At 48.5% G+C, this 27,099-nt stretch overlaps 1 protein-coding gene and 1 long non-coding RNA gene across 3 annotated transcripts in view; one reads left to right on the top strand and one right to left on the bottom strand.

The window, feature by feature from the left end:
• Positions 1 to 22,234, bottom strand: part of LOC117977137 (uncharacterized) — a 38,763-nt gene extending 16,529 nt beyond the window's left edge. The window contains exons 1-2 of the long non-coding RNA XR_004668111.3: positions 22,077 to 22,234; positions 20,182 to 20,361 (exon numbers count right to left, since the gene is read on the bottom strand). This is a non-coding gene — a long non-coding RNA (uncharacterized LOC117977137). The remainder of the gene's footprint in view (positions 1 to 20,181; positions 20,362 to 22,076) is intronic.
• CST3 (cystatin C) lies at positions 21,491 to 25,923 on the top strand. Of its 2 annotated transcripts, XM_024926865.3 has the most exons (3): positions 21,491 to 21,965; positions 24,215 to 24,328; positions 25,581 to 25,923. In XM_024926865.3, exons 1-3 carry the CDS (start codon positions 21,723 to 21,725, stop codon positions 25,662 to 25,664), a joined length of 441 nt encoding a protein of 146 aa, XP_024782633.2. In that variant the 5' UTR covers positions 21,491 to 21,722; the 3' UTR covers positions 25,665 to 25,923. The 2 variants fall into 2 exon arrangements, with proteins under 2 accessions (XP_024782633.2, XP_063456945.1); XM_063600875.1 differs by having other exon boundaries at positions 21,552 to 21,965; positions 24,215 to 25,923.
• Positions 25,924 to 27,099: the final 1,176 nt, after the last annotated feature.

The following is a 27,099-nucleotide window of genomic DNA, read 5'->3' as shown; positions in this document are numbered from 1 at the left end:
CTATTAGTTCTGTCCCTCTAGAGAACCCTAATACAGTGTGTATGTATGTGGTTTGTGTATGCGTGTATATATGTGTGTGTGTGTGTCTGTGTGTATGTCTGTGTATGTGTCTGTGTGGCAGGCCAGGTCTCACTAACGGCTGAACAGGCAGGCCTCTGTAACAACTGTTTCAGCACTGACTACGTGGTTAACTTAAATATTAAAAGCCTAGAGAGCCAGTCCCCTTATACAAAGGCTGGAATGTAACAAAAGCCCACCAAGAGTTTTGCCCAGGCCTTTCCTGGGCCTTGAAGTATGACAAGATAACGAAGGAATTCTTAACAGGACCCGTTTAAGATTAAACAAGTTTTTACTGGGGTCTGAAGAAACTCCACAGACCTCCACAAACAAGTTTACTGGGGTATGAAGGAACTCCCCAAACCTCCATGATTTAGCAGGAGACAAAATAAGGGTAATCACCCCAGCACCTGGACCCAGCTAGATTAAGTAAATTTACTGAGGCGCCAAAGGAAGGTCTTCAGGACTCAGACCTCAGTTATAGATTAGAAGAAGTTAATCACTTATGTCTTTAAGTGATTGCACACTTACATGTAGACATACAGCTTAGAAGTTATATAAGCTCTGGAAAACTTTGTGATTTTGAGTTGGTCTGGCGATATTTTCCTGGCCTTCTTTCTCCCCGTACCTGGTTATAGAAATAAACTCTCTTCTTTCTCAGTTCATCTGCATCTCGTTATTGGGCTGAGAGAATAAGTAGCTCCACCCTTGGCTTGATCTGGAAACGTGTGTGTGTGTGTGGGTGTGTGTGCATATGTCTGTGTGTATGTGTCTGTGTGTATATGTGTATGTGTCCGTGTGTCTCTGTGTGTGTGTGTGTGTGTGTGTGTGGCCTTAACTCCATGACCAAACACCATTTCCTAAACTACTAACTCTAACAGGGCTGTAGGAAGTTCCAGAAATTCCTTCAATTACTCATCAAGCAATGGAGCCATTTTGTGTTGTATTCTGGCATTAAAGGTGTTAGCCTCTTAATTTTTATTTTTACACAACTAAGTTCCAGGTAAAATTTTTATTTTCACACAAGTTCCAGTAAGTGGTAATTAACTGTTCGCCTTCATGACAAGATCATTTGGCCCATGCTACTTGTACTATTAATGCAATCCTTGCACCAAAGTGATGAGTTGGAAAGGTAAAACTTGCAGTAAGTGCCAGGGTACTCTCCTTTTCTGTTTTATTTGTCAGCTCTAAAATCCTTGGGCATTTCTGTGGCATCTATTTGTCAATGTCAGTGAGCAGTTAAGTTTCCCTAGAAGATACCCGATCACACATCAGAGAATGTTATGATGATGTGATTGGTTGGTATGCCCGATACTATCTGCAGAGGAAATCCTGATGAATTATCAGGATGCCCAGCAGCTAACTTGGGGGTATTCATGATCTTCTGTTAATGAAAGCACACTATAGCTAACCTTTGAAGACACAGATTCTCCTTGCACAGCTACCCTCTTGGACTTAGTATATCTGGGCCTCAAGCAGACAGAGCCACGCCTTGCTGGACATAAGACATCCAGCAAAGTAATACTTCATTGGAAAAGATACTTATTAGGTTATGTAATACACACTCAAATAATGCTCTAGGAATCACACACCAAATGACATGAAGTTGTGTTCTAAATATACTTATGATGGCAGTAATGTTATTTTATTATGCTAAAAATTATTGAGAATCCCAGAAGTTCCTGAATCAGCAGTTAGGAATCGAAAAAGAAAGGAAACTAATCAGTGCTGTCTTTTATACCTGTAATGGGATTTTTTTTAAAGGTGAGAAGCATGGTACATTCCAGGGTGCTTGACAACAAATAAATAAAACCAAGCCTAATTGACTTAGGAGAAAAAAAGATTCATTTGAAAAGAAGCGAGGTGGTTCACAAACCTATGGGAACCTAGATAACGAGGCTTGGCAAGTGAGCGCAGACTGAGTGGGCATGCCGCTGCAGCAGGACCGAGGTCACACCTCACGCCTCCCTGGTGAGCAAGCTGCAGCCCTGCCACCTAGCGCCATGGGTGAGGGACAGCTGTCAGGCCCTCCAACACCACAGCCTTGCACGTGGACATGGCATTTCCCCTCTCCTAGCCCACTGTCCCGTCTCTTTATATAATCCATTCCCAATTTAAAATCCAGAATTGGAATATCTGATTGGTTGACCTGAAGATGAGTGTCATGCCCTACCTTCTGGGACCAGGAAGACAAGGCGTCTGGCTTCTTCAGCTTCCGTACAGGGGAAGCTCTGACTTTTTCCACAACATGCAAAAGGGGGGATCTCAAAGAATAAGCCCGTTTAGACATGACTTGGCCCCCCAAAATTAAACATTAAAGCTGCAAATGTCCAGTCCAGAAAATTAAAGTAAAATGTTACATTTGGCTAAGGATCTAAAATATTAAAGATTCCTCCTTCACAAGCGTAAGTTTGTAGAAAGGTCACTGGGCTACTGTGAAAGGGTTGTTTTTTCTCAATTTATTTCCAAGAGATAACTAGGACGGCACCTTTAAAATAACTGGAGGCTTCAGAGTCATTAGTAATTCTAAGGCTTTACTTTCGTGCTATCATACGAAACATAGGCACACATTCTGTGTTGTGGAGTAGCCGAATAGATTATTCACTTCTGCTTGTTAAGGGTTGCAGCTAACATGTAACTGGACATTTCGCCCACTAGAACTCAACTGTAGCCATGTATTCCCATTTACCGTACCTGTTAATGCCGGGGTAGCCAAGCAAGAAAACTAGTAAATCTCCCAACGGGAAGCACTCCAGACCTCAGGGGCTGCGGGAAGAGCTGACTCAGCACCAGCAGTGCCTCTGCTCAGCCTGGTGCCTGCCCTCCACAGCCCTGACCTCAGAGCGGTCCCCAGACCAGCAACATCAGCATCCCTGGGAGCATCAGAAATGCAGAGCTCAGGCCCGCCCCGGAGCTACCGAATCAGAACCTGCATTTTACACACCCCTCAGCTCAGAGCTGGTTTCACCCTGGATTCCATGGCCCTGTGCTGCTGGCAGCCCGGGGTTAGGGCATTTCGTTGTCACCTGGCGACGGTGAAGCCTAGTTTCCTCCAGAGAGATTGTGAGTACATGGGACTCCACATAGCGTTTTTCCCTGAGTTACATAATTTCCCCTCCCCTTCTGTGGGATTTATCTCCAAAGAAGCCCTCCAGGGCCAAGTGGCCAAAGGGAGGGGAAGTGCCTGCCTTTGCTGGGGGAGCTCCCAGCCCCTCCCGGGGAGGCCTTTCTGCCGAACTCGGAGTTGTAGGACCTCTCTCCTGCTGGTGCCCTCCTCCGCCCAGACTGCCCAGCCGCTGGTGAGCACAGGGCGGGGCCTGCCCACCCTCGGCCGGTCCTTCGCGTGCTCCAGGCTTGGCAGGGGGAAGTGAAAGAGGGAAGGAAAAGAACTGAACTTCCTCCCGAGGGGTGAGAGAGGTCTGGCCCTTTTCCAGTCTCTCAGTGAGGAAGTGAAAAGAAGGCAACACCGGCCCTCTCAATGCAGCCCAGGAAGCGAGGGGGCTGAGGGAACCCCAACCCCCAGTCCTCAGGGGGAGCCCTGCCTGACGGGCTGGCATCCCTGCAGCCCCAGCAGCCAAGTCCGGATCACCTATGTGGGGGTGCGGGGGTGGGTGTCAGGCTGGGCACCAAATGAGCGTGCGTGGGGTTCGAAGCAGAGGAGAAACAAAAGCCTATGTCAATGCCGTTTTACAAAAGTGTTGTGTATTTAGCCAATTCCGGGCTGAGTCCTGGACCAAGCCCCATGTTCCGGTTTCTGCAGCACAGCAAGGCCTTTTCTAACATATTCCAGATGCTGCTCTCCATCCAAGTGAAGTGGCAATGGTGCCAGCCTGAGATTTCTGCCCTGAGTTTTAAGTACGAGAGTGTGGGCTGACAATAAACTCCTTTATTCTACCCTCTTCTGTTCTCATAAGGAGAAATTTAAATTCTGGAAGGGACGAAGCTTGCATTTACCCAGGCCTGTTAATGAAGAATGTTGGACTAAATTTTGAGAATTCAGACTGCTTAAGAAATTTGCTTCAGAATCCCCAAAGGATTCTGCAAGGAGCCAGAAAGAACATTTTCTAACATCAGTTACTTGTTTTAATAAACTCCTTCGGGGTAAGATTTTGATTCCCACCACTGATCATATCATTAAAAAGTGTATTCTCTGCACTAACTTCTTCTTCTCCTTGAAGTATCACCACCAAAACCCTGAGCATGTTTTGTCATTGATTTAGCTCTTCTGATCTTAGGACTTGAGTTTAATGTCACTGAGAAGCAAGTGTAAGCTGAGGGTTACATAAACGATTGCCAGAATATCTGGATGCTTACAAATAAAGATAGGCCAGGTTATTTTCCCGTTATCTGTACCGCAGTTGGCAAAGCAAACACGAGGGCCTCCCTCATTCCTCAGGCTCTGGCTTGATGCATGTGGGGTTCCTGGTTTTGCAGGGGTCCCTCCCTTCCCAGTTCCCCTATCTGCCTCCTCCTTGGTCTTCCAGACCCCTGTCTCTGCACTTGGCACATTTCCCACTTCTGCAGAAAAGGAACAGACTTGGTTTGCATCCCCTTTCTGCCTAACTGTGAAGGATGTGCCTGTCTTCAGTTTTCTGTTTTAATATTTATAAGACAGGGGAAATGTCACCCGGGGTTGTTTGAAGGTTAAATGAGGCAGCACATATAAGAGGACCGGGTGCAGGTAAATAGCAAGTTAGCTTAAAAACCTTTGTTTTTCTGCCCCACCCTCCATTCCTGCCTCTACCTCTTTATTCCCAGCCTTGCCCCATCCAAGTCCTCCCCACTCCCTTGCCCTCCATCAGGACCTCTTTTCACTAGTTCTCACAGTCTCGGGGTGATGTGGAATTAAATTTCCTGAACACTATGGTGGCTATGTTAGAAAGAATCCTACATAGTAATAGGATGACCTTTCTGCCACAGCTCTCCTGGCCCCATATCTCCACACAGCCCTTGGACTCTTGCCTGGCCAGCGGGATTTGGGTCAGCACAACCAGAGGGTGGGAATGGAGACTTCTGACTTGCAAATTATGAGTAACATTTGCTGAGAGTTTGGCTTCTCAACACAGCCAGGTAGCCAACTGAGACCATGATTGGATGCATGTTGGAATTTGCTGCAGTGCTGGTCTCTATTACCCACCTGCCCTGGGGCTTAGAGAAGCCTCGCCTTCTGTAATGTGCATGTGATACAAGTCTGAACTTGTGAGCCATGCCTTCTGGGATTTTCACAGGATTTGCAGCTAAGACTCAGCACATGGTGTTTTTCTTGTGAAAATGAAAACATTTGGTAAGATGTGGGTGTGTGTATTCTTAATATCTTAGTGCAATTGTTCTGTTTTAGAGACTTGGATCCAGGCAGTGCCTCATAGCCCCAGCTTAACAGCTGCTCCAAGGAGCACCTGAATTTACCTGCTACCTGTGCTTCTTGCTTTTCAGCTCAAGCAGGGCTTGGTGGGATCCCAGAGAAAACCTCAGGCCTGCCCTGGTAGGGAATTAAAATAAATGCACAGCAGAATTTCCCCCCATCCTTGACTGCTAAATCTTTGATGTGACTTTTAGACTGAGGAGAGATTAGTTCCTTGTCTCATGGAGCTTGTGCTTTGACCTTTTAATCCATGGCCCTTGACACTTCCTGTCTGACTCTAGAATCACCTGTGCAGGTTGAAAGCGATGAATGCCTGGGCCTCCCCGCAAGGAGTTAAAGCAGAAACCCTGCGGGAGGTGCCTGGCATAGCTCCCCACAGGAGTCTGCTCTGTGACTGGGGTGAGACCCTCTAGGGCATGGTCAGCCATGGGCAGTCTCCATGTGGCCTCCCTTGATCTGACACTGGAGGGGAGGAAGGAGAGGGTCCCGGGGCCATAGAGTGGAGGAAGGGTGGCCACCACTGCAGAATTAAGAGAGCACAGATGGCAGAGAATGGGTGAGGGCCAAAGGGAAAGTAGAGGGAGAGAGGGAGGAGAGGCCCACAGTGCCTAAGAAGATCAAATCCTGAAGTGAGGAGTTCGAGACCAGCCTGGCCAACATGGTGAAACCCTGTCTCTAAAAAACAAAAATTAGTCGGGTGTGGTGGCAAGCACTTGTTGTCCCAGCTACTTAGGAGGCTGAGGTAGGAGAATCGCTTGAACCTGGAAGGTTGCAGTGAGATGAGATCACCCCATGGCACTCCAGTCTGGGCAGCACAGTGAGACTCCGTCTCAAAAAAGATCAAGTTCTCCCTCACCATAGTGCTGGAGGAGCAGCAGCCCTTGGAGTTCAGCTCAGCAGCACGGTCACCATAGGGAGGCAGGGCCTGGGCCTGGGTCGTGTGTGGGGGCCTTGGACTGGCCCAGAGTCAGCTACTGGCTCGCCCCTTCAGGGGCTCCTTCCTGACTCCCCTCCAGGGCTGAGATGCCCAGGCACAAGCTGCCACCAGCCCTCTGAAGGACACAGAGCTCAGGCTTCTGACTTTGAACTGTTGCCTGGACCCACTTCCAGCCACCAGCTGGCATAGTTAAAGCCTGTAGACTTTGACAGCTAAAATGGAAGGCTGCCATTTTCCATAAGATCTTCAGGTCTTAAAAAGAGGTGTCCTAACAAAACATGCCCAGAGTACCTTAAATCTTGCTCAGGAAAAAGGAAGTGCACAAAATATTTTGTAGACAGGGATATACCACCACCTCCCTTGAAGCCCAGTGTTTTGGGACTCTGTGTTAGGAAGGAAGAGCCTTCCCTAACAGCCTGCTGCAGGCTGAATCAAAGAACAGCATTTAAAAGCCTGGAAGCAACCACAGAACAATAACATACTTGGATGGAGTCATCAATAGACACTAAAACCACTGGGGGGAGTGACTGGTGCACAGGGTATTTTATAATGTCTCCAAGCATCTCCCCATAGGTCACTTATTAACAATAAGTATGGAGAAACTTATGGAGAAACCTGCAGACACTGCCTTAAATCATGATCAACATCAAGTTACCAGTAACAGGACAAACTCACATCCTGGGCCTCCTGATGTGATGCACTGAGGAGGACACAGCCTCACCCAGGCGAAGCTTCTGTCAAAAGTGTTGGCCTCAAGTCTAATCATCAAGAAACAAAAAGACTCAAATTTATAAGGTTATAAATTATGTAAAATATTATTGTAAAAACAACTGTTCTGTATTCCTCAAAAATTGTCAATGACATGGAGGACAAAAACAGGACAGCAGTTGTTCCCATGCACGTTCATTAAAGCAACATGATACAAAATGCAAAGTGAGATCCTGGATTTGATCCGGGAGCAGATGGGAAAATGCTGGAATGGATATCTTCGGGATAACTGGATAAATTTTTAAAAGAACTACTATTAGATAATTGTGTATTGGTGTTAAATCTCCTAAATCTGATAATTACGTGACAACAAGTACCAAAAAGCCTTTTCTTCAGAAGAACTTCTTTCTTTTTTATTCTTTTTTTTTTTTTTTTTTTTTTGGGTTGGAGTTTCGCTCTTTGTTGCCCAGGCTGGAGTGCAATGGCTCAACCTCGGCTCACTGCAAACTCTGCCTCCTGGGTTCAAGCGATTATCCTGCCTCAGCCTCCTGAGTAGCTGGGATTACAGGTGCCTGCCACTATACCTGGCTAATTTTTTGTATTTTTAGTAGAAACGGGGTTTCACCTTGTTGGCCAGGCTGGTCTTGAACCCCTGACCTCAGGTGATCCATCCACCTCGGCCTCCCAATGTACTGGGATTACAGGCATGAGCCACTGCACCAAGCTAGAACTTCTTTCTTAGGCAGAAGTATTTAGGGGTAAAAAGCCATAATATCTACAACTTACCCTCTAATATGTATATGTGTGTGTGTGTATATATATGTGTATATATATATATAAATATTTATAATATATGTATGTATATATAAAATAGAAGCAAATGCTAAAGTTGGCATATGGATGTGTATCACTCAGGGTTCAACCTCTCTCTTACGAGGACTGTAAGTTGCTATATGGTATTAATCCATATATGTTAAATTAATACCATATACCAACTTACAGACCTCGTAAGAGAGATATATTAAGAGATATACTGGCATATTTCATTTTATTATCCTTTGCTGACATTGCATTTTTTACAAATTGGAAGTTTGTGGCAACCCAGAAGGAGCAAGTCTATTGGCACCATTTTTCCAAGAGCATGTACTCACTTTATGTGTCTGTGTTACACTTTTGTAATTCTCACAATATTTCAAACATTTTTATCATGATTATATCTGCTATGATGATCTGTGATCAATGATGTTTGATGTTACTATTGTAATTGTTTTGGGGTGCCATGAGCAGCACCCACATAAGACTGCAAACTTAATCTATGTGTGCTGACTGCTCCACTAACCAACCATTCTCCCATCTCTCTCCCTCTCCTCGGGCCTCTCTATTCCCTGAGACACAACAATATTAAAATTGGGCCAATTAGGCTGGGCACAGTGGTTCATGCCTATAATCATAGCACTTTGGGAGGCCAAGGCGGGCAGATCACTTGAGGTCAGGAGTTCAATACCAGCCTGGCCAACATGGTGAAACCACGTCTCTATTACAAATACAAAAATTAGCCTGGCGTGGTGGCACACACCTGTAATTCCAGTTGCTTGGGAGGCTGAGGCAGGAGAATTTCTTGTGCCTGGGAGGCGGAGGTTGCAGGAGTGGAGATCAAGCCATTGCACTCCAGCCTGGGTGACAGAGTAAGACTCCATCTCTGGAAAAAAAAGAAAAAAAGAAAGAAAAAAACCATAGGCCAATTCATAACCCTACATTGGCCTCTAAGTGTTTAAGTGAAAGGAAGAGTTGCACCATCTCTTCCACCATCTCTCACTTTAAACGAAAATCTAGAACTGATTTAAGCTTTGCAAGGAAGGCATGTTGAAAGCCAAGACAGGCCAAAAGCTATGTCTCTTGTGCCAAAGAGCCTAGTTATGAATAAAAAGGAAAAATTCTTGAAAGCAATTAAAGGTGTTACTCCAGTGAACCTGCAAATAGCAAGAAAGTGAAATAGGCCTGGTGCAATGGCTCACACCTGTAATCCCAGCACTTTGGGAGGCTGAGGCAGGAGGATCACTTAAGCCCAGGAGTTCAAGACCAGGCTGGACAACAAAGTGAGACTTTGTCTCTACAAAAAATAAAAACAATTAGCCAGATGCAGTGATGTGCATCTGTAGTCCCAGCAACCCATGAAGCTAAAGCAATAGGACTGAGCTCAGAAGTTCAAGGTTGCAGTGAACTATGATTGCATCACAGCACTCCAGCCTGGGTGACAAAACAAGACCCTGTCTCAAAAAAAGTGAAATAACCTTATTGCTGATATGGAGAAAGTATGAATGGTCTGAATAGAAGATCAAACCAACCACAACATTCCCTTTAGCCAAAGCCTAATTTAGAACAAGAACCTAACTCTCTTCTATGAAGGCTGGAAGAGGTTATAAAGCTGCAGAAGTTTGAAGCTAGCAGAGATTGGCTTATGACATTTAAGAAAGGAAGCCATCTCCATAACGTAAAAGTGCAAGGTGAAGCAGCAAGTGCTGATGTAGAAGCTGCAGCAAGCTATCCAGAAGATCTAGCTAAGATCATTGATGAAGCTGCCTACAATAAACAACAGATTTTCAATGTCGAAGAAACAGCCTTCTATTGAAAGAAGTTACCACCTTCTTTTGTAGCTAGAGAGGAAAAGTCAAAGCCTGTTTTCAAAACTTCAAAGGACAGGCTGACTCTCTTGTTAGGAGCTAATGCAGCTGGTGACTTTAAGTTGAAGCCAATGTTCATTTACCATTTCAAAAATCCTACAACCCTTACTAATTATGATAAATCTATGCTCTACAGATAAAACAAAGATAGCATTTCTGTTCACAGCATAGTTTACTGAGTATTTTAAGCCCAATTTTGAGGCCTACTGCTCAGAAAAAAAAAAAAAATCCTTAAAAAAAATCTCTGCTCATTGACAATGCACCTGGTTACGCAAGAGCTCTGATGGAGATGTGCAAGGAGATTAATTTTGTTTTCATGCTTGCTATCACAAAATCCACTCTGCAGCCCATAGATCCTGGAGTAATTTTGATTTTCATGTTTTATTATTTAAGAGATCCATTTAATATGGCTACAGCTGGCATAGATAGCGATTCCTCTGATGGATCAAGGAAAAGTGCATTGAAACCTTCTAGAAAGGATTATCCATTCTAAATGCTATTAAGAACATTTGCGATTTATGGGAGGAGGTCAAAATATCAACATTAGCAGAAGTTTGGAAAAAGTTGATTACAGCACTCATAAATTACTTTGGGGGACTCAAGACTTTAGCAGAGGAAGTAATTGCAGATATGGTAGAAAGAGAAAGAGAACAATAATTACAAGTGGACAATTAATAATTGCAAAGACATGGAACTAACCTAAGTACCCATTGATCAACGAGTGGATAAAGAAAATGTGGTACCATAGAATACTACTCAGCCATAAAAAAGAATGAAATCATGTCTTTTGCAGCAACTTTGATGGAGCTGGAGGCCATTATGCTAAGTGAAGTAAGTTAGGAAAAGAAAACCAAATACTGCATGTTCTAACTCATAAATGGAAGCTAAGCTATGGGTATGTAAAAGCATAAGGAGTGATATGGTGGATTTTGGAGGCTCAGAAATGGGAGGCTGGGATGGGGGGGTGAAGGATAAAAAACTACATATTGGGTACAATGTACACTACTCAGGTGATGGGTGCACTAAAATCTCAGAATTCACCCTATATAACTCATCCAGGAACTGTTTTATTACTATATTACTACATAATTCATCCATCCACTCATTCAACCAAAAACCTATTGTATTCCAAAAGCTATTGAAATAATAATGCAAATAAATAAAAACTTATTGAAAAGTAGAGCCGAAGATGGGACTGGATTGCTGCAATCATATGGTAACACTTGAACAGATGAGGAGCTGCTTCTTGTGGATGAGCAAAGAGAGCCGTTTTTTGAGATGGAATCGACTCCTGGTGAAGATGTTGTGAAAATTGTTGAAATGACAACAAAGGATTTAAACTATTATGTAAACTTAGATGATAAAGCAGTGACAAGGTTTGAGAGGACTGACTCCAATTTTGGAAGAAGTTCTATTGTGGGTAAAATGCTATCAAACAGCATCTCATGCTACAGAGAAATCTCTCTTTTTTTTTTTTTTTTTGAGACGGAGTCTCATTCTGTCACCCAGGCAGGAGTGCAGTGGCATGATCTCAGCTCACTGCAACCTCCGCCTCCCAGATTCAAGTGATTCTCCTGCCTCGGCCTCCCAAGTAGCTGGGACTACAGGCCTGTGCCATCACGCCTGGCTAATTTTTTTTTTTTTTTTTTGTATTTTTAATAGAGACAGGGTTTTCCATGCCATGTTGACCAGGCTGGTCTTGAAATCCTAACCTCAAGTGATCCGCACCCCCTCAGCCTCCCAAAGTGCTGCGATTACAGGCATGACCCACCGTGCCGGGCCTACAGAGAAATCTTTGGTGAAAGGGAGAGTCAATCAATGTGCCAAACTTCATTGTTGTCTTATCTTAAGAAATTGCCACAGCCACCCCAACCTTTACAACCACCACTCTGATCAATTAGCAGCCATTGGATTGAAGGAAGACTGTCCACCAGCAGAAAGATTTTAACTCACTGAAGGCTCAGATGATTGTTAGCATTTTTTACCAATAAAGTATTTTTAAACAAAGGTATATATATTGTTTTTAGATAGAATGTTATTTCAAACTTAATAGACTACAGTATAGTGTAAACATAACTTTTACATGTACTTGAAATGAAAAAGTATGTGTGACTCACTTTATTGCAAAATTCACTTTACTGTGGTGGTCTGAAACAGAACCCGCAATATCTCCAAGGCGTGCCTTGTTGTAAGCCATCGGCTTATGCAGTCGTGGTAGCTGGCAGGAACAAAAAAGGTAGATCCTCAGGAAGGGCAGCTGGGGCTCTCAGACACAAACTGACACTGCTGTCCACAGTCACAATTTCTTCCTCCTCAGGGAAACTGAGTTCTGTTTTTAGGACCTTTGGACTGATTGCATCAAGTCCACCCAGGTCATCTAGGATAATCTCCCTTCCTTAAACTCAACTGATTGTTAACTTTAATCACTTCTGCAAACTACTTGGACAACAACACTTACATTAGCGTTTGACTGAAAACCTGGGGACTATAGTCTACCCAAGATGACAAATAAAACTGACCATCTCTTTTTGCAACTTTTCTGTAAATTGGAAATCTTTCAAAATCCAGTCTTGGGGACAGGCATGGTGGTTCGCACCTGTAATCCCAGCAATTTGGGAGGCTGAGACAGGTGAACCGCTTGAGCCCAGGAGTTTGAAACCAGCTTGGGCAACATGGCAAAACCTCATCTCTACAAAAAAAAAAAAATACAAAATCAGCTGGATATGGTGGCGTGCACCTGTAATCCCAGCTACTTAGGAGGCTGAGGTGGGAGGATCACTTGAGCTCTGGAGGTAGAGATTGCAGTGAGCCGAGATGGTGCTACTGCACTCTAGCCTGGGTGACAGAGTGAGATCCTATCTCAAAAAGTAAAAGTAAAAAATGCAGTCTCAAACACTCTGCTACTACTTTCCTTTCTCAAGTGCCGGTAAGTGAAGGACATTGCAGTAGAGGAGTCTGAGGGATCCTAACTACCCATTCCTTGCTGTTTCAGAATTCTGTCCCTGTGGACAGAATTACTACAGCTTCAATTTAGGGAACAGAATTATTTTTCTTTACCAGCCTTTATGACCAACTGCCATGCCTCAGGCACCTGACACAGTGCTTCTCAAACTTGCCTATGAATCACTTTGGGTCTTGTTCTTCAAGAAGGAAAACAATATAAATCAAAAATTTGTTCCACATGAAGAAAACGAGAGCATTAGAGAAGGAATAAATGAAGGTAAAATAAGATTTTTCATTTTTATTGTTTATTTTTCTTTCACTCCTGCAAGCTAACTTGAACCAGGTTAATGCATTGGACATATATGTTAGAATGATACATTCATTCTCTTCCCCCAGATAAAACTTCTCTATGCTTTAATTTTATACTGTTTTCTTTGGCCCATATTCCAGCCTTCCCAAATAGCTATTTTCCACTTATTTCCTCTTTATCTTAAAAATCACCACGAGTGCTTCATGCACAGGCATGTGGCCACAACTACTCTAGTTACAAGCATGCAGGTGTTACACTGTGTGTCCAAGGATGTTTGGGCCCACTTAGGGACCCCACAGGCAAGGAGTCATGGTCTAGGAGGGGACTCAGGCTAACACTCATTCTTCTTTTCATAAAATCCTTCTTCTTGGATAAATTAGACATAAATTAACCATTACCTGCCTGACATTGGATGTTTCTGGTTCTACTTCCACTGGCTCTACATTTCCTTGTTTTGAGGCTGACCTTTATAGAAAGAGTGAAGGAGGTGAGGAAGAGAACCACAGATCTGCAGGTGTGGGAATCAGTTTGTGCAAAGGCCCTGAGGCAGGAGTATGCTTCATACCTTCCAGGAGCAGCAAGAAGAGCAGTATGACAGGAGGTCAGAATATGGCAGGCAGATCATGAGGGCTCTGTGGACCCATTGGGAGGTCTTTGGTTTTACTCTGAGTGAGAATTGAAACCATTAGAATTTCACCCTTCAGCACAGCAGCCACAGGCCTCATGTGGCTATTTTAAACTTAAGCTAATGAATATTCAATAAAATCACAAATGTGCCAGCCACATCTCAGTGCTCAAGAGCCACATGTGGTCTGAGAATTTTGAACAGAAGAGTGGCGTGATTTGATTAAGGTTGTAAAAGGAGCTCTAGGCTTCAGAGATGAGCATGGGCTGCTGGGGCTACCCGTCAGATGCTGCCTACAGCTGGCGGTGGTCTGGCCTAGTGGTGGCCATGAAAGTAAAGGCAGTGAACAGATCATCTAGATGTGTTTTGAAGGTGGAACCGGCAACATTTCCTGATAAATCAGATGTGAGAAGAGAAGTTGGTGAAGGTGGACTCCAGGTTTTTGGCTTGAGCAACCAGAAAGGTGGAGCAGCCCTTACTGAGCAGGAGAGGCTGGGAGCGAGGGAGATGGAGGGGTGGGCCCAACGTACAGCTGAAGGCCTGGGTGGCCTCAGGTGTCTGGAGCCATCCAGGAGAAGGGCACTGAGATGGACTTGGACGTTCATCAGGAGTTCATGCTGGAGACATCCATGCTAGAGACATGGGTGCAGCATTGGTGTTAAAGCCCCAGATGTGCCTCAGGAGACCCCCAGGGTTGGACCCGCGGCACTAGCATCTGCACCTTTTAGTGTCGTGTGATGACCTGCACCACGCTGTGTTGAAATAGCTGTTTAGATGGCTTTCTCCTTACAGACCCAGGACTTCTTGAAAGCACAAACGGAACTTTTACCTCGCTAAAGTCAGAATCTCACATCATAGGTGTTCAATGAATATTTACTAAACTAAGTGAAAGAATGAAAAAGGTAACACCTTTTATAAAGGATCAGTAAGAACAAGATGGGTCTACCATGATGTGATTCAGGTGCAAACGATGCCTAGAAAGAGCACTGCCCTTTAGGTAGGACCACCCATGGTCTCAGGCCCAGCATGACAACTGAGGACAGTTACACTCACCAACATTCACGCCTAAGATAAAGCGCAGAATGCTGCAGTTGACCACTAGAACTGCCTCATGGCTAGTTGGACCTGACTGAGGCAGGTGTATCTCTCTGAAGAGCTATTGGCAGTCTTTTTTTGAGATTCATTAAAAAAAAATAGATAAATAACTTTGTAGCCCCGGACTCAAAAGTTTCACTTCTAGGAAGAAAACAACCTATGCACCAAGAATTTTTTTTCTGTAAGAGTGTGTATCACAGTATTAGTCATTCTAGAAAAAAAAATTTGAAATAGCCTAAAAGTCTATCATTAGCAAAAAAATTAAAAACTAAACTATGGAATACTCAGAATAGGAAATGAAGCAAAACTTTCAAAGACGATTTAACAACATGAAAAATGCTCATGACATAATGAAGTTTAAAAAAGCAACATGAAATTATAACCACCACATGATCTCAGTTTGGTGAAAATGCACACATGCACATGCACAGAAGTGTGCGCACACAAACCCACATGCACACATGTGTACACACGCAGGCATATGCACAGAAGCACGTGCACACAAACTCACATGCACACATGTACACGTGTACACACGCAGGCACACGCACAAAAGCGTGCGCACACAAACTCACATGCACACGTGTAATTTATCTTTCTTACACTTTTATTCATTTTCTTATTCATTTTATAATAAGCATGTACTAATTTGATTCTAAAAATACAAGAACTTTTATTTTCAAATATGGAGAAGAGTTGGAGAAATCTGTTCGTTGTCTTAGAAAATTGGGTTTTGCTCCATTGATGGTGACACTTTTACCCCCTTCTAGATTCTGCTTGGAGCAAAAAGTGAAAGTAACCTTAGGAGAAAGAGAAAGATGAAAGAGGAGGAGCAGGGAGAGTAGGGGTAACGCAGGGCAGCTGGTCCAGATTAGAAAGGAGAAAGGGGAAGTAGCGGCGAAAACTCCGAGTGCTCGAGAGCTGCCTCCTCACTACAGCAAATGCTGCCTGAAATCCAGGGCTGCGAGTGTCAGGAGCCTCATGTGTGGCAATCAAAGACTGATGTATGAATATACTGTTTAACATGGATACATCTCAAAAACATCATGCTGAGTGAAAAATGGCAAGCGTAAAAGTCTACATGATGTAAAAATTTGTCGGCATGCACTTCTGCAATAAACAAAACTCATCAATAGTAAATGAAGCATTGGTGCAGTGGCTGTCTCAGAAGTGAGGCCCCCAATTGACTGGAAAAGGGGACACGGGAACTTTCTGGGGGGTGATCATGCTCTGTATCTGACAGAGTGTGACTTCGTCAAAATTTAGTTAATGTATGCTTCAGATTCGTGCATTTCACTATAGGTACATTTTATAACAAGTGAAAAAGGTATAAATAAATGATGAGCTCTAGTTAATGATACGCATACTAATACGTGTTTAGGAGTGGAGTATACTAATGTCTGCAACCTACTACAAAATGCATTTTTAAAAAGACAGATTGAGGATGCTTAGACGGACAGAGCAGTAGATAGGTGAGAGAAAAAAAGAAATCTAATATTAATGACAGAATCATGGCAGTGGGTAGATAGGTGTTTGCTGTAAAATTACTCTAACTTTGATGAATGTTTAAATATTTTCATAATAAAATATTCGGGGAAACACATGCCACAGCCCCACAGCCCCACCTTACCCTACACCCGTCCCTTTCCCATCACCCCCGCTCAATCTGCCCTCTTCCCATTTTTTGTTTGCTTTTAGTCCTCCAAGCCCCTTACTCTTACTTGGCAACAGGATTTTCTGGTAGCGCAGAGTTTTGGCCTGGCTGGCTTCTACTGTTAAAAAAAAATATTCTGTAGACACTTATTAAAATGGTAACGGAGACTTGATTCAAGACCGTCGCGGTGGGGGTCAACACCGTCGCAATAAGAGAGAGACAGAGCTCAACCCTGAACACAACAAGAATAAGTGGGATTTACAGCCAAGGAACATGGCGTGGAGGGGTGGTGTTAGCAGGTGGAAAGTTACTAAGCAGACATCAAGGGAAGAGAGTGCTGGCTAAACTAACCTAGCAGGATTCTGACAAGATGCAGCAGGAGGCCTGGGGCTCCAGCTCCAGCACCCAGTGAGTCAGCTTAGCAGGATCCTGGGCAGGAATAGGAACCACTCTCCCGGGTCACTGAACTCTGCTAAGGGAACTGATATTCAAGGCTGCAGAAACACTAAGAGGGGAATGTTACAAGAACGTGGGTCTAGAAAGTAAACTGACCACTCAGAGATGCCAAAGGGATTGCTCAACCCCCTCAGAGCCATCTGTTTTCTTCGTGGTCAGGCCTCTGCAGGGAGTCAGGTGGAGCCCTGGCAGCACCAGCCAGCAGCCTGTGTCCCTGGAGGCCTCTCTCTCTCTCCCTTCCACTCAGATGTGGTTCTTCAGTCACTGGCTCTGCTCTGGTGAATGCACTCCTTGAGAAAATAAATGTTAACCCTGTAATCCAAAATGATGAGCGCCGTTTACACATTTGCTCCTGAGCAGAAATGTCCCAAGGATTCTCATCCCCCATGAAGTGCAAAATGGGCCGCAGACACCGGGCTCTGCCCTTTCTCGCCTCAGTCTGCAAGGCTGCCAGCAGGCTTCCCAGTGCGGATCAGTTTCCTAATGATGTGGCTTCATCTCTATTGGAGCCAAATGCATTACCAATGTTGGCCTACCGTCTAGAAGCATCTGCATTTCCTCCATCGTTGGGGAGAGAGAGGGGAGAAGGAGGGAGCCTGTGTGTAAGGGACAGGCTTGACCCCAGAGGACTCCGGGCACTCCATAAGGAAGGCTCCTGGGCTTTGCCTTTGAGAAGCTACCAAAACCCGTGGCTGCTTAGTCCAAGCTCCTTCTATAGACACCGAGTGATAATTTCTCAAAACCCAAAGTGCAGAATCTCAACTCTTGGCCAACTTGATTTAACCACTTGCACCTTTAGGTGCTGTTTATGTGTTTGGTCGTTTATTTATTATAGCATTGTTTAGTGTTGTTATTATTGCTTATTTATTATAGAGAATTTCTGCCATTTACCTAATTTCTCACTCTACTAATTCAGATAATGAGATCAGTAGTCAAAAAGGCAGCCTGGGAGACCACGGCTTTCTCTTTCATCACCTGGCAGAAGGGAAATATGCCCCCTCCTGGGCAGCTGGACTCCTCCAAGTTACATGGGTGCTGGAGGTCCCAGGCTCAGTCCTAGGTCCACTGTTTCTCTCTGTGTCTCTGTAGCATGTCTTTGAAGCTGTAGGCTGCTCTGTCACTTTTAATCGTGTTTAAACACCATCACTGATGCCCAGGCACAACAGTTTACAAGGCAGTCCACCTCTCCAGACACATGACCACAGAGAAGGCAAAACATTTGCTCAAGGTCACCAAATATCAGGAGCAGCTGCCCAGCTACTGTAACCTTTCACTTCCTATTACAGCATACTGAACACGGCTCCTGCAGCTCCTGAGAGCACCCTACACTGGTGTCTGTCCTACAAGGGTTAGAGAGGTCGCTGCATCAGGCCAGCTGACCCTCCCTGCAGCATGTGCCTGCAAGGCACGTCCTGACAGAGGATGACCACCGGCGGTGGAATCACATACAGGGAAATAGGCCAGCACTTCAGCTCCTACCTCACACCCCACCTACCACCATGCTCCTGCTATTTGGGTGACCTGCACGTCCTTCCTAATGACAAAAGACAGGGGATTTGTGTGTATTTCAGCTTACCCTCTGCACAACCCATCCTCCTGAGACTAGAGCCCCAGTGGCCAGGGAAAGTGGGAGCCACAGAGAAGAACCAACTCCCACACTTGGGAGATGACCATTCTGCTCACAAGCACCTGGCCAGGGGCTGCCCTCTCTTTCCCTTCTCTGAAAATCTCTCCCCATTTCCTGTCTAATTAGGAGGCATATGCGCAGCCCTGTTTGAAGACCTTCCTTCCCTCACCCAGCAGTAAACACCATCTGGGCCACCTGCTGTATCTGCTGGGGTGCATGGCTTTTCTAGGGACGCTGGATTGACAGTGGGGTGAGATGGTCACTGGGCCTCGGGTAACAAGGTTCCCTGTCCTACCACTGAACATGAGCATCCATGAGTAATATTGTTCCCGTTGCCGGGTTCCTGCTGATCCAGCCCCAGCCATGGCAGAGCCCCAGGATCGCAGCAGGTCTGGGCTGACCCTGGCCGACCCTCACCTCCACCACTCCCAGGAGAGTCCTCTGGGTGCCCTGCAAAGGCCCAGAGTTTTCTGGTGTTTCTGGCAAAGCTGCCACTTCGCCATAAGGGCATTTGCCACAGGGTCACCTTCAGGCATGGAGGGTGGGGTAGAGAGAACAAAGGGAGCAGCTGTCTGTTCAGAGCCTCCTTCCACCCTCCCCACTCCTGGAGTCACATTCCAGCCCAGGTCCGCAGCATCCCAAGCTGGGGACTTTGTCACCCCACAGGGCACCCAGCTGATCAGGTCCTCTCAGTCTGGGGAGAAGGAGAACTCACAATCCTGGCAATGAAGGAACTCAGGGCCCACTGGAAAGCCACACTGAGCAAAGGACAAAGACACACCCAGGCTTGCTCTGCAGGACTCCATTTCTGGGAAGCTCAAGGACAGGCGACAAACGAGTCTATAGGGCAGGATGGGGGCTGCCAGGGCAGGATGGGCATGAGGGTGAGCTGCAGAGGCAGGAGGACACACCGTCTGGGGCAAGGCAGATGTCACAGGTCTGGACAAAGTGGTAACACGGGTATATGCATTAATGAAATCCCCCAGATTAGACATTTTGTTGTCTGTAAATTCTACCTCACTCACAGTGATGTTCTAAACTCAGGTGAGTTTTCCAAGCAGTGCAGAGGACCAGCGCCAGCAGCATGACGCCCAGAGGGGAGGAGCAAGAGACACCCGTGGGCTCCCACATTCATCCTGTGGCTGCTGCTCCCTCTCCTGACACCCCCACTGCCTGCCAAGGGGTCTCACTGCACCTTCCACCCGGCCCCACCCACAGTTACCGTGAGACTCCAGGTCATTCCCTTCCCTGCTCACACTCCCTCCAGGAGCTTCCTCTTCCTGGAGCAGGCATGCCCAGCCCCGCCTCAGGGCCTTTGCACTGGCCCTTCCCGCTGCCTGGGGCTGTTTCCTGTCTAGGCAGGGCTTCTCACCTTTCCAGTCTCATAGAGACCTCCCTGACCAGGTCCAGTGGCATCATCTCTCTCTATCCCATACTCTCACTTCCAACAGAGAGACTAATTTCCTGATATTAATTATTGATCACTATTCGCCATCCTCCCACACACCCTAATGGTGGGCTGTGCAGTGCCACAGCCACCAGCCACATGTGGCCACAGGGCGCTTGAAATGGGGCCAGTACAATTGACGCCCACATACACAGGGAATTTCAAAGACTCAGTACACACACCCAAAATAAAATAACCTATGTTATTAATGATTCTTCTTATGTGTTGAAATAATATTTTGGATATATTAGGTTAAGTAAGAAATATTATAAACATTACCTTCACCTGTTTCTTTTTTACTTTTTGAAATGTGTCTCCCAGAAAGTTTTAAATTGCTCCTGGGTTCGTGTCACATTTCTGTCTGGCAGCAGCCCTGCAATGTAGTGTCCATGGCTCGGTCACCCAGGCTCCGTCTCTAGCTCCTAGACCACCTGGTGCACGGGGAAGCTGGTGAAAAGTCTGTTTATTGAATAATAAGGAGTTGTGAAAGGAGAACCCAGAGTTTTTTTACTCAAATAAAGGTTAATTCTTCTGTTTGAAAAGTTCCCTAGCACAGGGCATGGCCTGAGTCTCCTGCGGCCTCTGGAATCACACCTCTGCCTTAGTGATTTCTAGACCTTGACCAAATGCTCACAGATACTCAGGACTCCCGAAGACTCCGGAAGGCCGAGACCTCTATCTTTCCCTTTTCTGAGGAAATGAAGCTAGGGGGTGGCATGCTTTTAGGGCCCAGGGGGCCTTGACACCTCTCTGGAGGGCAGGGTGACCTCAGCTTGGGAGGAGGGACAGGTCTTTGGGAAGAGATGGAGCTGAGGGGGTGGAGTGGGTAGAAGGGGGGCATAGGTGTGGAAGGGGTGGGGGAAGAGGTGCCAGGAGTGGGGTGAGAAGAGGGGAAAGAAGAGGATAGGAGGGACAGGGACAGGGAGAGGCCAGGAGTGGGTAGGAAGGGAAGACAGAGGAGGGGCGGGACGAGGGAGGGGCGATGAAGAGGGGCCGAGCTGGGGTGGGGGCGAAGTGGGAGCAAGGACAGGAGTGGAGGAGGGAGATGAGGGGCATGGGAGGCGGTGTCTGGGGGTTGAAAGGGGAAAGGGACAGAGGAGAAGGAGCCTGAAGAGTGGAGGCATGGAGGAGCCCGAAGTGGGGAGGTGGGAATGGTCTGGGATGGATGGGGAGGAATGGGGACGATAGGAGGGGCAGGGGAGGCTGGAAGAGAGTAGGAGAGGAAGGGGAGGGGAGGGGAGGGGATGGATGGGAATGGATAGGGAAGGCCAGGGAGACTGGGGGGCCAGGGGAGGAGGGGAGGGAGAGGGGAGGCGGGAAGGGAGAGGGGAGGCCGGGAGGGGCTGGGAGGGGCTGGGAGGGGAGGGAAGGGGATGGATGGGGAAGGACAGGGAGGCCTGGAGGGGCAGGGGAGGCTGGGATGGGAGGAGACTGATAGGGAGGGACCGGGAGGCGGGGAGAGGCAGGGGAGGCGGGGAGAGGCAGGGGAGGCGGGGAGAGGCAGGGGAGGCGGGGAGAGGCAGGGGAGGCGGGGAGAGGCAGGGGAGGCGGGGAGAGGCAGGGGAGGCGGGGAGAGGCAGGGGAGGCGGGGAGAGGCAGGGGAGGCGGGGAGGGAGAAGGGAGGTGGGAGCGACGAGGCGTTCCGGAAAAGGGAGTGCAGGGCGCGGGGGGGTGGGGCGGCGAAGGCCGGAAGGGATAAAACCGCAGTCGCCGGCCTCGCGGGGCTCACGGCCTCGCCTCGGTATCGCAGCGGGTCCTCTCTATCTAGCTCCAGCCTCTCGCCTGCGCCCCACTCCCCGCGTCCCGCGTCCTAGCCGACCATGGCCGGGCCCCTGCGCGCCCCGCTGCTCCTGCTGGCCATCCTGGCCGTGGCCCTGGCCGTGAGCCCCGCGGCCGGCTCCAGTCCCGGCAAGCCGCCGCGCCTGGTGGGCGGCCCCATGGACGCCAGCGTGGAGGAGGAGGGTGTGCGGCGTGCACTGGACTTTGCCGTCGGCGAGTACAACAAAGCCAGCAACGACATGTACCACAGCCGCGCGCTGCAGGTGGTGCGCGCCCGCAAGCAGGTGCGTGCCGCCCCCCGCAGGGTCCGAAGCCCCGGCCCCGCCGTCCCAGCCCCCCCACCCGCGCTGCTCCCGGACCCCGTGCTGCTCCTCCCCGGCGCCTGGGCTTCTCACCCGGACCCTGTTCCCGGTCTTCGCTGTCACCCCCGAGCCCTTGGCGGGCGTGTCCGGGAATGCCCTGAGTCTGGCCTGGCCTGGAACCGCACGGATAAGTCAGGTCCGCGCCCGGCCTAAGATCAGCTTCCAGACGCCAGCTCGAGCTGCGCCGCAGTGCGGGGGCAGGCACAGGACGTCCCACACAGCTCTGTCCCGACCTCCTGGGACGCTGGGCTCCGGGTGCGCTGCTGAATAGGCAGGAGAAGGAAAAACAGAGCCCCTCATCTGGCTGCCTCCTTGTTCTTACACCAAATAATTTTTAAGCACTTTTGTTTCTTTTAACTTTTTATTCTCACGTAATTTCAGACTTACAGAGCTGCAAAATAGCACAGGGCATCCCTGTAGATCTTTCACCCAGATCCCTCAGATGTTAGCACAGATGTTAACATTTTGCCCTGTTTGTTCCCCCCAGCTCACTTTCCGAATGTGAATATGGGTGTGTGTATATGTACTGTATATGCATTTTTTGCCTGAATCTTTTGAAAGTAAACACTTCAGTGTGTTTTTCCTAAAAACAAGGGCAATATCTCACATAACCACGATTCCATTTTGAAAATCAGCACTGACACATTCATGATCTAATGCTCACACTCATTCAGCTTTCCCTGTCTGTTGACGGCCTTCGTGCCCTAGGACGCTCCTGGGCCATGAGTGCATGAGTTCAGCCCTGTCCTGTCCCCTTGGCCTCTTTTAACCTGCAGCAGCAGCTGGGTCTGTGCCACGACCGAGCCATTTCCCAGGGTCCAGCAGGTGTGGATGGAGACTATGCTGACTCTGGGTGGGCTTGATGCTGCTCAAGATGAGATCTAGGCCATGAGGCTCGTCCTCCTCCCAGAGTACTTTCCACAGGGGCCACACGTGAGCCTGGCACCTTGTCCTGCAGAGCCCTGCTTCCCTCCCCAAGTCACACCCCTGGGCACAGCCCCCTAGGACTAGCGGCCTTCACCCTCAGGCCGGCTGACCACCCCCTACATCCCAGGGCAGCTGAGTCCCTGCTGGGGTGGAGCATGCCTGACCCTGCCTCTATCAGCTGATGCAGAGTTAGACCTCAGCCAGATGAAGACACCCAGCAGAGCGGAGTAGGGGGTCGGATCGGGAGGGAGCTTCAGTAGGGCTACCAGGCCCAGCTTGACCTGCATCCCATGGCAGAGCAGCGAACAGTGACACAGACTTTAGAGCTCCTCCACCTTCTCTTGGAAATTCAGAGGAGTCCAGACCAGCCGCCTTTCTCCTGCAGCCGTCAGCTGGGGCCCTCTCCCTGCACAGGAGGGCCATTCCCTGGTGTAGGGTCCCCGCTGGCCTGCACCTCTCTCTCACTGGGAGTGAAGCACGGGGCACTGTAGATCGTTGGACCCTGGAGCCTATTTTACAGAGGAGCAGACTGACACCGGAGGGATCACAGGACTTCCATGTGGTTCTACAGGACTTGTGTGTGGTTCCACAGGGCAAGGTCTAGCACCCTGGTCCCAGGGTCCCTCATCCCATGCTTCTCCACAGTTCTGACAAGTCATGTGTGGGGGCGGCACTGTGCAGGGAAAGCATTCAGTTCTCTTCTGAAGTTGCAACCCTAAGACATGCAGGTGTGTGACTCACTTTAGAAATATTGCCTTGAAAATCACACCTGGAATGGAGGCACGTGGGAAGCAATGTTTATTGGCCTAAAACATCAATGTATGTGAGCATCTCATCTCCTAGTGAGAAATGAGGAAAAATACCTCTGGGTTAAATGGCAGGAATGAGATGCTCTGTGGACTGAATGCCAGGAGCTGGAAGTTTGCCAAAATTTCATCATCACATGAGAACCTTCCTAGAATAGATCCAGTGTCCCTGCCCCCTGGGTCATAGGTAGCGGAATTCAGTTAATCCTTGGCATTGGCATAGAGAAACAAGTTACTGGGGAGGCCTGGGGCATGGCATCCCTGCCAGCTGGCAGGAGGAGGTGGCTTGTGTGCCTTGCAGGTGACAGTGTGGGCAGCTCATGAAGGTAGGCTTGAAGCCCCAGGCAAGCCCAGTGACCCGGTCACAGTGAAGTGCCTGTGTGTGTAAGAAACTGACAGAGTGTGCTGTCCCTGCCTCCTACTCTTTCACATGTGTAGATCGTAGCTGGGGTGAACTACTTCTTGGATGTGGAGCTGGGCCGAACCACGTGTACCAAGACCCAGCCCCACTTGGACAACTGCCCCTTCCATGACCAGCCACATCTGAAAAGGGTATGTGCCTTATATGGGTCCAGGGCCAGTCATACACTGCAGAGGGGTGTGTGTGTGTGTGTGTGTGATGCACATGTTCTGCAGGGTACGTGTGCATGTGCCTGAGTGTGTGTACATGTGGAGATGCATATGTGTTTCCAAGTATAGGTTTGTGTGGGGAAGTGCACGTGAGTGTGTGCAAGTGGATGTGTGGATGTGTTGGGGAAGTGTGGGGGTTTATGCATGGATAGGTGTGGGTGTGTGAGTGAGTATATGTGTGTGCACATATGTGTGGGGGTGTCTGTGCACATACATTCACATACATGGGGGTTTCTGTGAACATACGTGCTGTATTATGAGGAATTACCTGCACTGTGTGTGTGTGCATGTGGGTAGATAGATGTGTGAGGGAGTATGTGGATTCATGCATAGATCCGTATGGGTGAAGGTTAGGGTGAGTTCATGTAGATGCCTATGTGTGTGCATGTAGACGGGGTGGTGTGGAGAGGAGTGATGAATTTGATTTGCTAAGAGGGCTTTAGCTTGGGATTGGGGTACTGGGAGCTCCACCCTATGTGCTTTGGAGTGTTGCCTACTGGACTGCAGGAAGCAGCTGCAGGGCTGGGTGCTGGGCAGGGAGAAAGGGCTCTGTCTAATCCCAGCCTCAGGCACCTGCCCACAGCCACGGCCACGCTGAGCAGATTAGAGGGTACTAGAGGCCTGTTAGCAGCCAAATCCTCAGACCTGCCCCAGCTCACCCAACACCAGCTTCTCCAAGGACCCAGGATTTCTTGTGACGTCTCTGCTCAGGGGAGAGCCACACTCTCCTTGTCATCTCCTCACCACCCCATGCACTATGACTTGGAATTTCCAGTTCCCTGGGTTCTTCCCTCTGGCCCTTCCTAGTGCTGGCCTGGGGGCTGGAGGTGGAAGGAGCTGGGGGCAGTGAGCTGCCTCCCCCTGCCCTTTACCCTTAGGGCTCCCGAGGCCTTGCACAGGCTGCTCCTCACAGGGCTGTGCTGGGGCAGGAATCCTGCAGGCTGGGGTGGGGGCCCAATGCCACCAGGTGGAGTTGGAGCCCTGGGAGAGGGATGGAGCAGTCACTGCCCAGTCCAGCGGTGCTCTGGGATCAGCGGGGGTGGGTGGAGGGGTAGATAAGGGCCCAGTGTTTCACCTCCATCCTTCTTCACTCCCACTCTGATGTCCCGTGCCTGGGCATCTTCTGCTTTGAACAGTAACCCACACTGATTGTCCCCTCTGTTTTCTTTCACAGAAAGCATTCTGCTCTTTCCAGATCTACGCTGTGCCTTGGCAGGGCACAATGACCTTGTCAAAATCCACCTGTCAGGACGCCTAGGGGTCTGTACCGGGCTGGCCTGTGCCTATCACCTCTTACGCACACCTCCCACCGCCTGTATTCCCACCCCTGGACTGGTGGCCCCTGCCTTGGGGAAGGTCTCCCCATGTGCCTGCACCAGGAGACAGACAGAGAAGGCAGCAGGTGGCCTTTGTTGCTCAGCAAGGGGCTCTGCCCTCCCTCCTTCCTTCTTGCTTCTCATAGCCCCGGTGTGCGGTGCATACACCCCCACCTCCTGCAATAAAACAGTAGCATCGGCTCCCTCTGAGTTCTTGGCTGTCTGGGGATGTGCACACAGGCAGGGTTTCCGCAGTTCCTTTATGAAGCCTCCTTATCCTGCTGGTGTGAAGATGAGAGGAGTACCTGGGAGCTGACGCGGCCACAGCAAGGCCATCAGGCAAGCTGCTGCTATAGGAGACCTGAGTCTCAGAGCAGGGAGAGCAGCCAGGGGCTGGGAACCAAGGCGTTGAGCCACAGCAGCCCCTGGTGAGGGGGTCAGGGAGAGGAGGGGGCCCAAGCTGCTGCCCCCAGAAGCTGGGCTGGTGATTTGGTCTGAGCTGCTGGTCAGACCAGGAGGAGGGAGCTGGCTGTGTCCACAGACAGGGGCCAGGCCTCGGTGGAGCTCACCAGGTCATAGATTCCATCTGTGCTTGCAGAGTTGAGCAGAACCCAGGGACTGAGCTGCTCTCATCAAATCCCCTAGACACTAAGTAGTGATCAATGCATGCTTCTTTCCAAGAGACTTAGGCCCCTACGTGGAAACAAAGTCCAAAAAGCCTGTGTGTGTAACTGAGCAGGAGAAACGCCAGCCAGACCAGAGACCAGCAAGATCACAGAGAAAGCGGCACCTGCTGTCATCCATCCTGGGAGGCTGTGTCCTCCCAGAGTTTTACAGGCTCATAGCCACCAGCCCTTTCTCTGGACTTGGATTTAAAACAAGTTGTTAGTTCAGCTTCATGGTAGGGATGAAGTTAAAGCACAAATGAGACCGACAATGTAGTGGACTCTTCTTTTTCCAAGGAGGATTAAGAGAGAACATTCCCTTCATGTCAGCATTATCCTATAGAATAGTGGATCTTTGTGCCACAAGCAGGAGGCTACAGTCCTAAGACACAGCCCACCCTGCACAGTCCTTCCCTTTGCCATTTTAGGACAGGGGTGCAGCCCTTACAGCCAGTGCTGCTGGGGCAGGCCTCCCAGGTACCTTCCAACCTCGGAGCTGCACTGACCCCCTCTTTTGGCTGCTGCCATGAACACTGAAGGTGAAATGATGAAGGAAAATCCACCCCAGTAGCGCCAAGGCCAGCACCCCACATGCTGTCCCTGCAAAGTCAGAGCAGGGGACACGGCAGGGAGAGAGGGGAGCGTCTGCTTCCTTTTCCTCTCCACCCTGACTTGCTTTAACAGGGTCTTTGGGGTGAGGGAAGTGTAGCAC

Source organism: Pan paniscus, chromosome 21, assembly GCF_029289425.2.
Source record: "Pan paniscus chromosome 21, NHGRI_mPanPan1-v2.0_pri, whole genome shotgun sequence".
Lineage (NCBI taxonomy): Eukaryota > Metazoa > Chordata > Mammalia > Primates > Hominidae > Pan > Pan paniscus.
Note: the sequence above shows the minus strand (reverse complement) of the source record. Positions and strands in the feature narration are given on the sequence as shown.

What these genes read in the sequence shown, in the direction of transcription:
- CST3 (XM_063600875.1), top strand. Translation starts at nt 21,723, where the DNA reads ATGGCCGGGCCCCTGCGCGCCCCGCTGCTCCTGCTGGCCATCCTGGCC. An exon ending in TGGTGCGCGCCCGCAAGCAG is followed by an intron (nt 21,966 to 24,214) that starts GTGCGTGCCGCC and finishes TCACATGTGTAG; the next exon opens with ATCGTAGCTGGGGTGAACTA.